At 36.5% G+C, this 17105-nt stretch overlaps 1 protein-coding gene across 3 annotated transcripts in view; it reads left to right on the forward strand.

The window, feature by feature from the left end:
* POF1B (POF1B actin binding protein) overlaps positions 1 to 17105 on the forward strand; it is a 110082-nt gene that overhangs the window by 22615 nt on the left and 70362 nt on the right. For all 3 annotated transcript variants that reach the window (XM_089324226.1, XM_002720251.6, XM_008272992.4), the window contains exons 3-4: positions 8009 to 8083; positions 11706 to 11786. In XM_089324226.1, the coding sequence (XP_089180352.1) occupies positions 8009 to 8083; positions 11706 to 11786 (156 nt within the window). The remainder of the gene's footprint in view (positions 1 to 8008; positions 8084 to 11705; positions 11787 to 17105) is intronic.

The raw sequence follows: 17105 nt of genomic DNA on the forward strand, positions 1-17105 counted from the left end.
AATCCACTCTGATCTTAAAAATTGCTAATGCCATATGTACTTCATAAAAAGTGAAAAAGAAGGAGGAAGAGAGCTGTTTCAAGTTTCTCAAACCTGAAAATTGTGTCTTGAGGCAGCATTGGAAAAATAGGCCTGAATTTTACACCAGGCCTGAGCCCACATAATCATAAACAGAATTCTTTTTCACCAGAACTATACCTAGGAGAAGTTGCCAACAAGGTAATGTTTATGTATTTAGCAGGTCTGAGCCACAGGAATAAATGACTCAATAATGTGATGAATATTTTATCAGATAAAGGATATTCTTCCTGCAAAAGTGAAGGGCTTGGATGATATAAGTATAAATAAAAATTCAGTGTCTTATTGAGGTTAGCAGCTTCTGACTATGCTTTGTAAATATATCATGTACTCTACAAACGTCTGTCGAATTTATAGCTTAAATTATTTAATCAGCACTATTTTCTCACAAGGCAATTTCAAGTGAGTCTCCCATTTTCAGACATCCATAAGTTGCTTTTGATAGTAAATAATAAAAAAGCAAAGTAACTTCCTATTTTAAGGAATAATCAAAATTAATCATATGATTTCATTCCACAACTTGAAAAACAGAACATACAATGAGGCAATACGATGTGACACAATGCAATGAGTAAGAAAGAGCATTAGTTCTAGAGTCATGCTACCAAGTTGAAATTACAACATCTTAGTATTATCTGTGTGGTTTTCATCTACTTACTTCACTCATCTTTGTATAACATCGCTTATGTGTACAAGTGGGGTGTAATAATAACTCCCTTGTGGGATTCTTTTGGGTGTTAAATGAGATGATATGTGTAATATATATTTGGCATAGGAAACTCTAAATAGGTGTTAGTTATCATCATCATCATCACATGAAAATAAGACTGACAACTTTAAAGGATTTGAAGCTGTCTTTTAAGTATGGAAAAATATGTTGGGAATGATCTCCTGTATTCACAGTACATCATAAACAGAAAGAAGTTTGAAAATCTTCCAACAATACTCTCCAACACCCACATACCATTTCTCACATGAGAAAACTGAAGCTCAAGGAGATGGTGTGGGTAGCCATAGCTGGCTAGTAGTGCATGTAAATTAAACACCCAACCCTCCCAAAAAAGAAAAGCCAGGACCTGATGACTTCACTGAATTCCACTGACATTTATAGAAGAACTAACTCTAATTCTTCTCAAAATATTCAAGACAATTGAAAGTGAAGAAGTCCTCCCTAACTCTTTCTATGAAGCCAACATCACCTTCATTCATAAACCTGAAAAAGGTACAACAGTGAAAAAGAACTAGATGATGAACATAGACACAAAAGTCATCAGCAAAGTATCAACCAATCAAATCCAACAACGCATCAGAAAGATCATTCACCCAGACCGAGTAGGATTTATTCCTGGTGTGCAGGGATGGTTCACCGTTCAGAAATCAATCAATGTTACACATCACATTAGCAAAAAGAAGAACAAAAATCATATATAATCACAATAGATGCAGAGAAAGCATTTGATAAAATTGAACATCCTTTCATGATGAAAACTTTAAGCAAATTTGGTATAGAAGGAACGTTCCTCAACACAATCAAGGTAATTTATGACAAACCCATGGCTAGCGTCCTATTGAATGGGGGAAAATTGGAAGCATTCCCATTAAGATCCAGAACCAAACAAGAATGCCCACTCCCACCGTTGCTATTCAAAGTTTTAGTATTTACTGGAAGTTTTAACCAGGGCCATTAGGGAAGGAAAAGGAATCAAAGTGATACAAATTGGGAAGGAAGAAGTCAAACTATCCCTATTGGCAGAAGACATGATTCAATATATAGGGGATCCAAAAGGCTCCAAGAAGAGACTTCTGGAATTCATAAAAGAGTTTGGTAAAGTGGCAGGATATAAAATCAACACATAAGAATCAACAAACTTTGTATACACAGACAATCCCATGGTTGTGAAAGAATTTCTAAGATCAATCCTATTCATAATAGCTACAAAACAATCAAACACCTTAGAATAAATTTAACGAAGTATGTCAAAGATCTCTATGATGAGAATTATAAAACATTAAAGAACGAAATAGAAGACACAAAAAATGGAAAAAATCTTCCATATTCATGAATTGAAAGAATTGATATCATCAAAAATGTCCATGCTACCAAAAGCAATTTACAGATTGAATATTATTAACAATCAAAATACCAAGGACATTCTCCTCAGATATAGAAAAATTATGCTGAAATTCATATGGAAACAAAGGAGACCCCAAATAGCTAAAGCAATCTTATACATCAAAAACAAAGCTGGGGGCATCACATTACCAGATTTCAAGACATATTACAAGGAAGTTAGAATCAAAACATCCTGGTAATGGTACAAAACAGATGGATATACAAATTGAACAGAATAGAAATTCCAGAAATCAACCCATGCATCTATATAACCAACCTACCTTTGATAAAGGAGATAAAATTAATCCCTAGAGCAAGGACAGACTATTTAACAAATGGTGCTGGGAAAACTGAATCTCCACATGGACAAATATGAAGACATGACCCTTACCTTACACCTTACACAAAAATCCATTCAAAATGGACTCAAAATGGATCAAAGACCTAAATCTATAACCCAATACCATCAAATCGTTAGAGAACATTGGAAAAAACCCTGCAAGACATTAGCATAGGCAAGGAGTTATTGGAAAAGACACCAGAGGCATGAGCTATCAAAGCCAAAATTGACAAATGGGATTATATCAAATTGAGAAGCTTATGTACTGCAAAAGAAACACTCGGTGAAGTGAAGAGGCAACCAAAAGAATGGGAGAAATTATTTGCAAACTATACAACTGATAAAGGATCAATAAACAGATTATATAAAGAGATCAAGAAAGTCAACAGTAAACAACCCAGTTAATAAATGGGCAAAGGACTTAAACAGGCATTTTTAAAAAGAGGAAATCCAAATGGCCAACAGACACATGAAAAAATGCTCAGGTTCACTAGCCATCAGGGGAATGCAAATCAAAACCACAATGAGGTTTCACCTCACCTCCATTAGAATCGCTTTAATACAAATCAACAAACAACAAATGCTGGTGAAAATGTGGGGGAAAAGGTACCCTAATCCACTCTGGTGGGAATGTAAACTGGTAAAGCCACTGTGGAAGATAGTATAATAGATATCTCTGAAATCTGAATCAAGACCTACCATAAGACCCAGCCATCCCATTCCTGGGAATTTACCAAAGGAAATGAAATCAGCATATGAAAGTTACCTGTACCCTCATGTTTATTGCAGCTCAATTCACAATAGCAAAGATATGAAATCAACTCAAATGTCCTCAACTGAAAACTGGATAAAGAAATTATAGGACATGTACACCATGGAATACTATACAGTGGGGAAAAATGAAATCCTGTTGTTTGCAACAAAATAAATGAAACTGGAAAACATCATACTTAGTGAAATAAGCCAGTACCAAAAGGACAAATATCATATGTTCTCCCTGATCGGTGATATCTAATAGAACACCTAAAAGTTAATCTATGTAAGTGAAATTGACATTTTGAAATGCAATAAATTTGAACAGTCCTTGTCTCAAGTGTTGAAGAATAGTTTTTTATGCTATTTGTTGAACTCTTTATTTAGTACAGAGTTAATCTTATGTGTATAAAGTTAATTGAAAATAGATCTTAGTAAAAATAAGAATTGAAATAGGAGAGGGAGGAGAAAGAAGGGTAGGAGTGCAGGTGGGAGGGTGGGTAGGGTGGGAAGAATCACTATGTTCCTAAAGTTGCATTTATGAAAGGCATGAAGTTTGAATACCTTAAATAAAAGGATTTTTGGGAATAAAAACAGGTATCCTGGCCCTATATTTGGGACTCTGTGCTGCATCATGATAGCTACCACTGCCTAATGCCTGTCTTGATTATTTGGTTCTCAGGAATGTGGAGCTGTGACACAGAGGGCATAAAAACAAATAGAAATGTAACTTCTCATTGAATTTGATAATTTCAATATAAAAGATTTAGGTAAGCTACACAAAAATGAGTGATACTGAAAATTACACACTGATATGTGCCTTTAAAATATTCTCTTCCATTCAGAAACATTTTTAACCATGCTATAAAGACCACGTGGGCTGATTTGCTGCAATCCTGCCTAGAGATACATGCAACCAAAAGTACCTCCCATTATCATGATATTGTTCATTTTGGGTGTTTACTCAGACTGTCTTATAATTTGTAGACTCCCAGGGAAATAGGATTTTCTTTAGCAAATCTTTCTGTAATTAACAGTTTACTCTCAGAAATGAACCCTTATGATCAGCCTAAAGCCACACTACTGCAATTTGAATTCATGCTAGTCAATACTGTATATCTTAATATATTTGACTTATATTAAAGTACCATCATAATGTTTTATTTTTGAAGCTACTCTATTTGCCCTCTAATGCTCACATGAGGGTAATAAGAGAAAAGTCACATTTGCCTAGATGATCAACTTTTTTAGCTCATATAGAGCTAAAAATACCCAAGTATATTGTTATCTATGAGTTCTAGAGTTATAAATTATAATTTTTAGCTCTATAAAATTAGTGTACCAGCTTTTCAAATATAAGAATCTTAAAGAATTCCTTCATTTTACCACCAGACTAGTGTTTACTGAAACACATCATTTCTTCCCTTTAAATATCTACTATCTCAGCATCTGAATAAAGTAACCCTGCCTAGGCTAGTAGAAAGAAATGTCTTCATGGGTGATGTGTGCATGTCTGTGTGTGTGTGCCTATGTGGATTATTTTCTGAATGTTTATTAGACTTCTTAGTTTACTGTTTTATATTTAAAATTTAGTCCAGTTGGCTAGAAAGGTTTATTATGTTTCATTTACTAATGCAATTGTATTTTAATTGGTAAAGAGAGAAGGTGAGAACTACCATTTATAGAACATTCACCAGGTGCCAGCAGTGTGCACAAACTGTCTTCTCAGAATGATATTAGCATTAAATCCAGCTTAAACTGGCCAAACATTTGTAGAAAAGCAATCTCCAGTCATGCTCAATTTCAAACATTGCTGTTGGATGTGTAATTAGCATAACCATTTGGAAAGTCAACTGGGCAAGATCCATAAAATGAATCATGTACATCCTCCATTCCCAATAAATCCCACATCTTTGTGAGATTTTAGACAAACATTCACATTGCACAAGGATATTTCTTGAAGCGTAGTGAAAACCTGGAAAAAATTTGACCAATAATCACTTGGTAAATACGTAAATAAGCTATCAAGCAAACATTATGTAATATTATTAATTTAAAATAATGAATTGACATATCTAGTTTATAATATAAGATGTATTTTTTGGCTTGTTATAGACCAATAAGTATTACTATTTATACATAGAAATTTATGTGAAGACATAACTCACAGCAATGATTACTGGTATGCAAGTCATGTGAGTGGAGGGAAAATGGTTAGGGGAAGATCTTAATTTATTTGTATATAGGTGTTTATATTAAGAATGTATTCATGTGGGGCCAGTGCTGCGGCTCACTTGGTTAATCCTCCACCTGCAGCACCAGCATCCCATATGGGCACCGGTTCTAGTCCTGGTTGCTCCTCTTCCAGTCCAGCTCTCTGCTGTGGCCTGAGATAGCAGTAGAGGATGGCCCAAGTGCCTGGGCCCCTGTACCCCCATGGGAGACCAGGAAGAGGCACCTGGCTCCTGGCTCCTAGGGCCACGGTGGCCATTGGGGGTGAACCAATGGAAGAAAGACCTTTCTCTCTGTCTCTCCCTTTCACCATCTGTAACTCTACTTCTCAAATAAATAAATAAAATCTTTTTAAAAAAGAATGTATTCATGTATTTTTTGCACAACTAAAAATCACTTCTCTCTTTTCTTGTCTATCTAACCTACTCGTCTTGGGTCTGCGTGCCAAATCTAGTTGTGCCCTGTCAAGTAGGTAACCACTTTCTTAAACTGAAAAACATGTACTTGTTTGGTCTACAAGCTTTAATTTCCCTACATTTGAGCTGTTCTCAGCTGCCAACAGAAAATCCAGGAATTTTCAAAGGCTGCCTGGAAACACTGAGCTTGTAGCATTGCAGCTGATATAAGGGGTGGAGGAAGATGAAAACGTTACAAGTTAAACAACAATAATAAACCAAAGCACGTAAGACATTTGGCAGTTTGAGTAAATTCATAGTCTTGTTTTAAGGACACATATTACATTTACATTATAGCTATATTCCTATATAAGGCAGTGCTTCCCTTATAAATCTGTGATTCTGCTTTTTAACAGTCTCCATGCTCTCAAGTAAAAATATTTTTATCTTTGTGGGAAAGTATCCTGGATTTTTTCCATTGACTGTAAATTATAGTAAGGTCTGAAAGGATTGAGTAATGCCATCAACTCTGCACACCAATAAAGCTATGCAGCCTTGCTGATTTGGGAAAAATATAAACAATGCCAGTAGAATAAATGGAATGATCATTTTATTGAACTATTATTAAAAATTATATCCCTTCACTTTAATAGATCAATGTTTCTACAGCATGGCCTGCTCTTTGAAATTAAACCAGAAGCAGATATGACAAAGCAAAATTAAGAGTCAGTTTGATGTAATCTAAGGGAAGTAATCAATTTTTCAAAAGTATTTTCCTATATTGGTTTGAGAATTTTAAAATTTGATGCTTTTGTTTGATGAAAATTTTCAACTTATTAATTGCATACATAAAATAGCTTTGGTGGGTATTTAAGCAGATTTCTCAAAAAAAGAATACAAAGTAATAGCACAAAGATAACATGTTGATATGAAAGCACTCTGGAACTCATTTGTCATTAGGTTATTTGCGACACTGACAAGGTAATTCAGTAATATACTCTTTGGAAAGATGTACTTCATCTACGAAAGCATTGTACAATCTTGTTTCTTTTTTTATTATTTTATTTTTAACTTTTATTTAATGAATATAAATTTCCAAAGTACGATTTATGGATTACAATGGCTTCCCCCACATACCGTCCCTCCCACCCACTACCCTCTCCTTTCCCACTCCCTCTCCCCTCCATTCACATCAAGATTCATTTTTGATTATCTTAATATACAGAAGATCAGCTTAGTATACATTAAGTAAGGATTTCAACAGTTTGCTCTCACACAGAAACATAAAGTGAAAAATAATAGACTATTTTTTTTAAATGATGATGAAATCAGATCAGACCTATTGTCATGTTTAATCCCAGTGAGAGTCAAGTTGGGAGTTGATCATTTCTTTTTTTTTTTTACAGAGGATCAGTTTAGTATGCATTAAGTAAAGATTTCAACAGTTTGCACCCCCATAGAAACACAAAGTGAAATATATTGTTTGAGTACTCGTTATAGCATTAAATCTCAATACACAGCACATTAAGGACAGAGATCCTACATGAGGAGTAAGTGCACAGTGACTCCTGTTGTTGACTTTACCAATTGACACTCCTGTCTATGGCATCAGTAGTCTCCCTATGCTCCAGTCATGAGTTTCCAAGGCTATGGAAGCCCTCTGAGTTCTCCGATTCTTATCTTGTTTAGACAAGGTCATAGTCAAAGTGGAGGTTCTCTCCTCCCTTCAGAGAAAGGTACCTCCTTCTTTGAAGACCTGTTCTTTCCACTGGGATCTCACTCGCAGAGATCTTTTGCCAGAGTGTCTTGGCTTTCCATGCCTGAAATACTCTCATGGGCTTTTCAGCCAGATCCGAATGCCTTTAGGGCTGATTCTGAGGCCAGAGTGCTATTTAGGACATCTGCCATTCTATGAGTCTGCTGAGTATCTCACTTCCCATGTTGGATCACTCTCCCCTCTACGAAAGCATTGTACAATCTTGTTTCTAACAAATAAAATTATACAAAATTGAAAGAAGTAATACCTTAAGAACCTAAGACTTACAAATGACGCTGCTCAATAACAATTTGTGAATCTTCCTCTGTTTCTCTCAACAGGAACTCCATTCTCCAACTTTGAAAATTTCTACTTGTGCCCCAAGCACACTACATATAACCCAAAATACTGAACAGGTAAAAGTAGTTATGAATTAGATGATATCCATTTCTCATTTTTATAAGTCATGCTCATATGTGTAAGCAATCTTTAGGCTCTCATAAGACTTGACGCATTCATAAAATGTTAGGACACAACAAAAATAAAGGAGGTTCCCACATTTGATAATCAGCTCAGTCCATTAAAAGAATATGAAGCAAGTGCTATGAATCAAATATTTTAGTTTCATTACCTACTCAATCTAATTGCTTTTGAGAGCAGTTTAATTTTAGCCAAGAATCTCCAAGTGAGTATGGATATTTTAAGAGTGCTTAATTTGAGCACAAATAAAGTGCCTAAATCTTGGATTGATTGACTTGACTTTCTGAGTGATAGACTTTAAATCTGCACTCAGAAAGAATGACTTATATGGTTATAGTCAGAACTAGTCATTTTCATTGATGTATGATTTGAGATCTGCAAAAGTCTGCTTATCCTTTATATACTAACAATTCCACTTTTGTAATTATTCTTTTTAAAGACTTATATTTGTTATTTATTTCCATCTTATTTGAAAGGGAGAGAGAGAGAGAATCAGAGAGAGAAATAGAGAAAGAGGGGAGCCTGTGGCCTAGCTAGTAATGGCAACGGCTGTGACCAGCATCCCATATGGGCACCAGTCGATGTCCTGACTGCTTCACTTCCAATCCAACTCCCTGTTAATGTCCTGGAAAAAGCAGTGGAGGATGGCCCAAGTGTTAGAGGCCCTGCATCCATGTGGGAGACCCAGGTGAAGCTCCTGGCTCCTGGCTTCAGCCTGACTCAGCTCTGACAGTTGCAGCCACTTGCATCCACAGTGGATGGAAGATTTATTCTCTCTCTCTCTCTCTCTCTCTCTCAAATCTGGCTTTCAAGTAAATAAATAAATCTTATTTAAGAAAAAAAAGGAATAGAGAAAGATCTTTCATCTGCTGGTTGACTCCCAAATGCCCACAAGAGCCAGGACTGGGCCAAGCTGAAGTCTGGAGTCAGGAATTCAATCTGGGTCTCCCATATGAGTGGAAGGGACACAAGTACCAGAGCTGTCACTTTCTACCTCCAATGGTGCACATTAGCAGGATGCTGAAATGGGGCATAGAGCCTAGACTTGAACCCAGGTACTCTGAAAGGGGATATGAGAGTCGCAAGTGATGTCTAAACCACTGTGCCAAATGCCTGCCCCATGAAAGATTATTTTTTTTTTGACAGGCAGAGTTAGAGAGTGAGAAAGAGAGTGACAGAGAGAAAGGTCTTCCTTCCATTGGTTCACCCCCAAATGGCCCAAATGGCCGCTACAGCCAGCGGGCTGCACCGATCCGAAGCCAGGAGCCAGGTGCTTCTCCTGGTCTCCCATGCAGGTACAGGGCCCAAGCACTTGGGCCATCCTCCACTGCCTTCCCGGGCCACAGCAGAGAGCTGGACTGGAAGAGGAGCAACCAGGACAGAACTGGCACCCCAACTGGGACTAGAACCTGGGGTGCTGGCACCGCAGGCAGAGGATTAGCCTAGTGAGCCATGGCGCCGGCCAAGATTATTCTTGAAACTAGGCACTATGTGTCCAAAATGTTATCTATAATAATAATACCGTATTAAGAAAAATGTGTTTAATTAGCAAGTTGTCATATATCACAAAGTAAATTATAAGAAAACAAAACATAGTAAGAAATGTATTACCACGTAAGAGGAGAATACAAAAAGTGAGATTTAGAGAATATGAGGAAGAAATATACTATTTTAAGGTAGCAGTTCCACTCAGATGAGGTGCCAGCCTATGGACTTTGACAATGAGGGTACATGTGAACAAAAATTCTGGTTTTAGACCATGAGTACAATAAGAAAGATGTGATACTGTGGGGGAAAAAAAGGATAAGATTATATTTTAAAAAACACCCTTTTCTTATCACTTCCCAATTTAACGGAAAGTAGAGCTGGGTCTATTAGAATAAAATGTATGCAGGAAACATTTGCTGAGTACTAAGTATGTGCTAAATATTACACAAAGGTCAATTAGACATAATCACTGTTCTCAAGGAGCTCATAGACTAGCATGGATCATATACATGACAACCTCAGGACAGTGGAGTAAAGAATATGCTTGACTTAGAAATGGAGCCCTGGGGCCAGTGCCGTGTCATAGCAGGTAAAACCACTACCTGCAGTGCTGGCATCCCATATAGGCGCCAGTTTGAGTCCAGGCTGCTCCAATTCTGATCCAGCTCTCTGTTATGGCCTGGGAAAGCAGTGGAAGATGGCCCAAGTCTTTGGGCCCCTGCACCCACATCGGAGACCTGGAAGAAACTCCTGGCTTTGAGTTGGCCCAGCTCAGGCCCTTGCAGCCACTTGTGGAGTGAGCCAGTAGATGGGAGACCTCTTTTTCTCTCTGTTTCTTCCTTTCTCTCAGTAATATGCCTTTCAAATAAAATAAATCTTTAAAAAATAGCAAATAGTAAAAAATTAAGAAAAAGAAATGGAGCCCTATGGGACCACCAAAGTATGATTGCCTTAAAAAAATTAGTACCTTTAATCAGAGAATTACTTACTATACTCACATCCAGTAAGAAAATTGCTTTAATTAAGTTGTTTTTCTTAACAAAAGGCTTTAAAATTGGGTTTATTATACATTTTATTTCTGATATTGAAAATATGCAGTTATTGTCAAAAAATTTGGAATTAGAATATAAAGGAGCAAAAAGAAAAATCACTAATTATTCCCTTCCCACCCAGAGACATTTGTAACATTTTGTTGTGTTTTATTCTACTCAAATACATTGCATCCTTGTTATCTCACTTAACTATGTAAGCTTTTTCCATGTAAACTTGCATTATTCAAGATTCATAGGCTATACATTTCAGCCTATGTATGATTATTTAATCTTTTCTCTCTCCATAGGAGAGTAGTCTTCATACTGTATCCTCAACAGCATTATTATTTAGTATCTAGCAAAATAGTGTAGTTTTATTGAACTCTTTTTATTAAGGTTATTAACCATTTTCATTTTTTCTTTTATAAATTATTCACATCATTTACTCATTTTTCTATTTGTATGAAGATTTTTTTCTCATTGATGTGTAAGAACTCTCTTTATATTAATAGCATTGACTTTTTTTCCATCAAAAGTTTACAAACATTTTGTTCTAGAATGTTGTCTCCCTTTTAATGCTTGTTACATCTCTTCTCTTCCAACACACTGAAATATTAAATATTTAAGTACACATACACACACACATTTTTCTCTTTGTGTCTCCTCTCTAAATGTAGAGTGTCTTTTCTAAACCAAAAAATTAATTAATAGATATTAAGGGACACTTTCTTAATATGATGTGCTGATGTTTAATATAAAATGAATATTTTGAAACTCTTATCTAATGAATTTTAGAAATTGTAATGAAATACCATGAAATTAGTAGAATACAATTACCAAGCAGAGTGCTGAACACATAACACAAGCTTCCATACTCTATGTGTCTAAGACTGAAATTAACTAAGTCATAAAATTGTACATAGCTAGTCATGCAAATGACTCTAAAATTTCACTCTTAAAATTGTTCCCTATTATTAATTATGGCTCCAAGGTTACTAAATAACTATAATTATATACAGCTTTTATCATTTCATCACAGGAACTCCATTCTCCAACAATGAAAGTCACTACATACCCACAGACCACTATTAGAAGATATATAGTACAAAATCCTGAACAGGTAAGATGTCGCACAAACTCTTTTCTCAATATATAATTCCTTAGGATCTTAAAGAAGACTGAATCAGTTACCAGATCCTTAAAATTCAGTTGTTGGACATTCTTGAAGTTCTAAAGTGACTAATCATCGGTATCAAAAATGTCATCTTTAATTCCAGACAGCCTTGAACCCATACGTTATAATTCAGATATGCAACAGTGCCAAGCAGCTTGGAAATTCTTTGATTATAAAGGCTTTCTATTTCTATAGCCCCACCCTTGGGCTACAGAGGATCCTTATGTACTTTGAACCAAAGAAAAGAGGGACAAAGTTCTTTCACAGACCTCACATAGAAACTCTATCAACTGTTATATCAGGGGTTGGAGTCTTTAGTCAATTTAGATTTGCCTTTAAGATAGGAGCTAGGATGAAGAAAATTAAAAGTCAAAAGTTCAAAAGTATCTCCATTGTTTTGTTGCCTAATGACTATGTGAACTTTGGTACCCAGCAATGAGCTGCTTAGAAAATTGCAGTATTATATTTCTTACTTAGTTATATAACCTTATATTTCACAAATCAGGATATTATTCTCATCTCACTTTGAAGAGAAAACTAAGGAAACGTTTTTCCCACAATGATAATCCTTCCTTGATGTAGACATTCATATATATGCATATTACTTCTTTAGCTACAACAGGAGGGTTCATTACCTTACCAGAGCATCAGCTATACAATTGTAAAAATGTGATCCAGATAGGAAAAGAAATTCTTCATTTTGTTCTTTATTTACTTTCTGTTTTAGGAAATGATATTCCCTCCCCCATAATAAAATTACTTGCATCAGCTGCGGAGAGCAAAGGGTTAAATTAGGATGCCATTCTTGCTACTAATGTAGGTGGTTGAGAAAGATGTACTAGACTTCTATTAGCATCTAGCACCTTCTTCCTATTTATTTATTTATTGATTGATTATTTGACACATAGAGTTATAGACAGTGAGAAAGAGACAGAGAGCAAGGTCTTCCTTCCGTTGGTTCACTCCCCAAACGGCCGCTACGGCCGGCGCTGTGCCAGTCCGAAGCCAGAAGCCAGGTACTTCTTCCTGGTCTCCCATGCAGGTGCTAGGGGCCCAAGCACTTGGGCCATCCTGCACTGCCCTCCCAGGCCACAGCAGAGAGCTAGACTGGAAGAGGAGCAACCAGGACTAGAACCCGGTGCCCATATGGGATGCCGGCGCCGCAGGCGGAGGATTAACCAAGTGAGCCACGGTGCTGGCTCCTCATTTATTTATTTTAAAATCATGTTCTCGTGTCTCCTTAGCAAGTTTGCTAAGTGTTCACATGTGTCTATGCGAATCCACGTACACACAGGTTCTGAGTTTAGGGCGATGGTGATTGCGTTGGACATTTGGTTGAGTTTTCATATATCCATGTAAATACTGAAAGAATATGATTACAGCTAGAGCAACTGTCTGCTTCATCTTTAGCAGAATCAAATGTTTAAGCAACAAATCTGAAAATTGTGTGAGAGAAAAGATGAGGAATAAAGGGAGAGGAGAATGTATCTCTCTCATTTTGGCAATCATTTTACACTTTTCTTTTCTCCATCTCTCTCATTTCCTTTCTTGCACAAAAACTGGGCAATATGCATACTTGAATGCGTATTACAGTTGATATCCCTGACTTTCAAAGAGTTAGTTCTAGATAGCACATTCTTCCTATAATGTGAGATCTGCTATATGCTTATCTAGGATCTATACAGAGAGATTTTAACTATGATATCATTTGGATTCCAATCCAGTTTGTCAACAGTTCTTATATAACTTTGGACGAATCATTCTTTAGCTAATGGGAAAAAGAAAAATTAATATTTATTGAGTATATACTGCATGCTAAGCAAGTTACATACTTTATCCAATTCAGTCCCTTAAAATGTGAGGACAGTAGCACAGAGAAATTTAATCATATATTCCATGAGTATTTTGTAAATTCTCCACTATGTGTTAGAAATTTCCCTAAGAACTGGGGATAGAACAGTGAACAAATTAAGGTCCAAACCTTCTTGAAACTTGAGTTCTTAACTGATGCTAAACAATTCAGGTATGAAGTGACAGAGTTGGAACTGAATTAAACAATGTAGAGCTGGGAATGAAACATTTGCAAAAGAAGATTAATTAATGATGGAGGTGAATTAGTTACCAGACACTTACCCACCCATTTACCCACCATGTAGTTACAACAGCAAAGAAATTAGAAACATGTATGTAAGTACATAACGTAGTAGAAAAACTGGGCTTGCCCCTTTAAGAGCTTGTTGTTATGGCTCTGTTCAGCTACAAACAAGCAAAAATTTCTTATGGAGAAGACTCAACAGGAGGTTGAAGAAAAATAGCAGTTTTATTTTTTAACTCTTTCCATTATTAAGAACTAAAACAAATTTCAAGTGCTATGCTTTGTAAACAAAAATAATCTAGCCAGTTTTATGAAGCATCTTGAAAATCCTGTTTAGATATATTCCCATTTTATTTATGTAAGTATATTTCTTTTTTGTTTGCACTTTTAAATTCCCCCCGAGAAGATTCTAGTTTAATTACAATATTTATAATAAGCTGAGCCTCCTAAATGGCAACTTTATCCTCTTTCACCTCCCAGCTTGTCTAATCTTTATTTCTCTTCCCTGTAATTAAACTGATTTCAATCCACTTCTCTCATTATGATTTCCTTCTTTTTCTGTTCAGCCTTTTTATTTTTGGTTGCTCCTCATCTTCCCTATTCTCCATTTGTCGACATTTTACTCAAAGGATTTATGCATTCTGGCTTATAACTTGATTCAGATATGAATGAAATACTTTTGTTCTGTCAGTGGATAGAATGTAATTAATATTTATCAGTTTCATTAATTTTCCAGTTGTGGAGCTCCTGCTATGAGGAGGAAACCATACAGCCTTCAAATAGAAACAAGGAAATATAAGGCATGTTTCACAAACTAAAGATGCTTATAGTTCCTTTCAGGAAGAGAAATAAAACATGTCCACAAATCGTTATGTAAAATGCATGGTCAGATGTATTACAGATATCATGAGAGAAATACATTTAAGGTCTTATTGGAGTTCAGATGCTGAAGATAACACATTTATTTGGGAGGAATCAGGGAAAGATTTATTGCGATATTTAAGGTATGAATATGCTTAAATTATTATTAGCATCATTTTACCAGTGAGGCAACTAAAGTTTAAATAAGTACGATTTGCTCAGTTCTTCTGACTCAAATTCATCACTTTTTTTCTGATAGGTATTCTAGGGACAGCTTTGACAAGATTTGTTAACCTCTCAGATAACGGAGGTTAAAAGAAGAAAAGTCAAATATGATTCTGTGCTTTTCAGCTCGAGACACTGGGAGAATGCTGGATCAAATAAAAGGATTGAGAAGTGAGGGGAGAAGCAGCTGGTTTGAGAGAGGGGAAGATTGTGAGATCCGCTTGCATCAGTGATCTCTGAAATGCATGGAGGGGAAGATGCGCAGCAGATAGTTAAGACTGGTTGAGAGAAAGGTCACACCTGAGGTAGAGACATGGGACTTATTCTCCTTAAAGTCATCAGTCAAGCTGTGGGAATGATCACTGAGAGGTAACAGAGAGGATAGAAGCCAGAACTTTGAGAAATGCATACTTTAAGGGAGCAGAAAGAGGAGGCCACTTTCACAGGCACAGGTGTTGTCAGATATGAATATAAATACTGAGCTACTGAAGCAAACAAAGAGGGTAGTCAACCATCTCACATGACAAAAACACTAAGGAAGATGAACTTTGAAAATGTTTTCCCTGATCAGGGGTAACTAATAGAGTACCTAAATTGTAATGTATTGCAGTGAAATGGACATGTTGAGGTTCTATGATTGTTTACAGCCCTTGTCTCTTCTGTTGAGCAAGTTTTTTTTTTCCTTCATACTATTTGTTGAACTCTTTTACTTAGTGTAGGGTTAACCTTACAATCATTAAGTAAACTAAAAGTAGATCTTTAGAAAAATTAAGAGTAGGAATGGGAGAGGGGGGAGGAAGAAGGGTTGGAGTGTGGGTGGGAGGGAGGGAAGTATGACTATATTCCTAAGTGTGTATATATGAAATACATGAAATTTGTATAACTTAAATAAAATTTTTAAAAAACAGAAACAAAAGCAAAAAAATAGGATTCAACTATTGAGGAAGTGATATTGATATTTGACTTGATAATGATAACAGTTTCAGTATACTATGGAGGCAAAACCCAGATGCCAGAAGTTAATGGATGGGCCAGCGCCTCGGCTCAATAGGCGCCGGCACCCCGGGTTCTAGTCCTGGTCGGGGCGTCGGATTCTTTCCCAGTTGCCCCTCTTCCTGTCCAGCTCTCTGCTGTGGCCAGGGAGTGCAGTGGAGGATGGCCCAAGTACTTGGGCCCTGCACCCCATGGGAGACCAGGAGAAGCACCTGGCTCCTGCCTTCGGATCAGTGCGGTGCGCCGGTCACAGTGCACCAGCCGTGGCGGCCATTGGAGATTGAACCAACAGCAAAAGGAAGACCTTTCTCTCTGTCTCTCTGTCCACTTTGCCTGTCAAAAAAAAAAAAGTTAATGGATGAGTTGATCAAGAGGAAGTGGCAGAAATGAATGAGGATCACTCTTCTGGAAAAGATATTGGTCAAAGAAAGAGTAGATGGGATAGTAGCTAAAGGAGAAAAAGGAATTTTGGGAGAACCAAGAGAGTTGTAAATAAAATGAAATAACCAGTAATATGGAAGGCTAGAGGTACAACAGAGAAAGGAGACAAATGGAATAAGATTCTGGAAATGGAGAGAGGGGAAAGGATTTTAAGTACAGATAAAGAAGTGACTTCAGGAAAAGAAATAACAGTATGCCCTTCTCTTTAATGAGATGGAAGGGGCAAAAACTGAGAAGTTTGAGGTTGTAGGAGCTAAGAGGAAGACATTAATAGATAGATTATGTTGATTTTCTCCATAAGAGAGCGAGGGGGAATGAGCGCAGGAGGTTGAGAAAAATGAAGTTTTGTAACCACAGTTAAAAAGAATTTAATGATTACAAATATGATAGAAGTACCCCCTTGAAGTTGGATAACTTGAACTTGTAATCAGCAAAGCTTTTGTGAAAAAGAATTTTCCAGCAATGCTTTGTGGCCTGGGAACAGTAAAGTAGATGTTGACAATTATTTACTTTGTAAGATGTGAGAACTACTGCCAGAGAGTCTAAAAGTGACAATTAAAGTTATAAGATCAGCTGTTTTGAAAACACCTGCTAATTTTTAGGGTGGATCTGGCACTGATCCAAACATACAGATTGGGGGGAAAAAAGAG

Source organism: Oryctolagus cuniculus, chromosome X (genome assembly GCF_051225735.1).
Source record: "Oryctolagus cuniculus isolate XC-2025 breed Fujian yellow rabbit chromosome X, ASM5122573v1, whole genome shotgun sequence".
NCBI classification, from domain to species: domain Eukaryota; kingdom Metazoa; phylum Chordata; class Mammalia; order Lagomorpha; family Leporidae; genus Oryctolagus; species Oryctolagus cuniculus.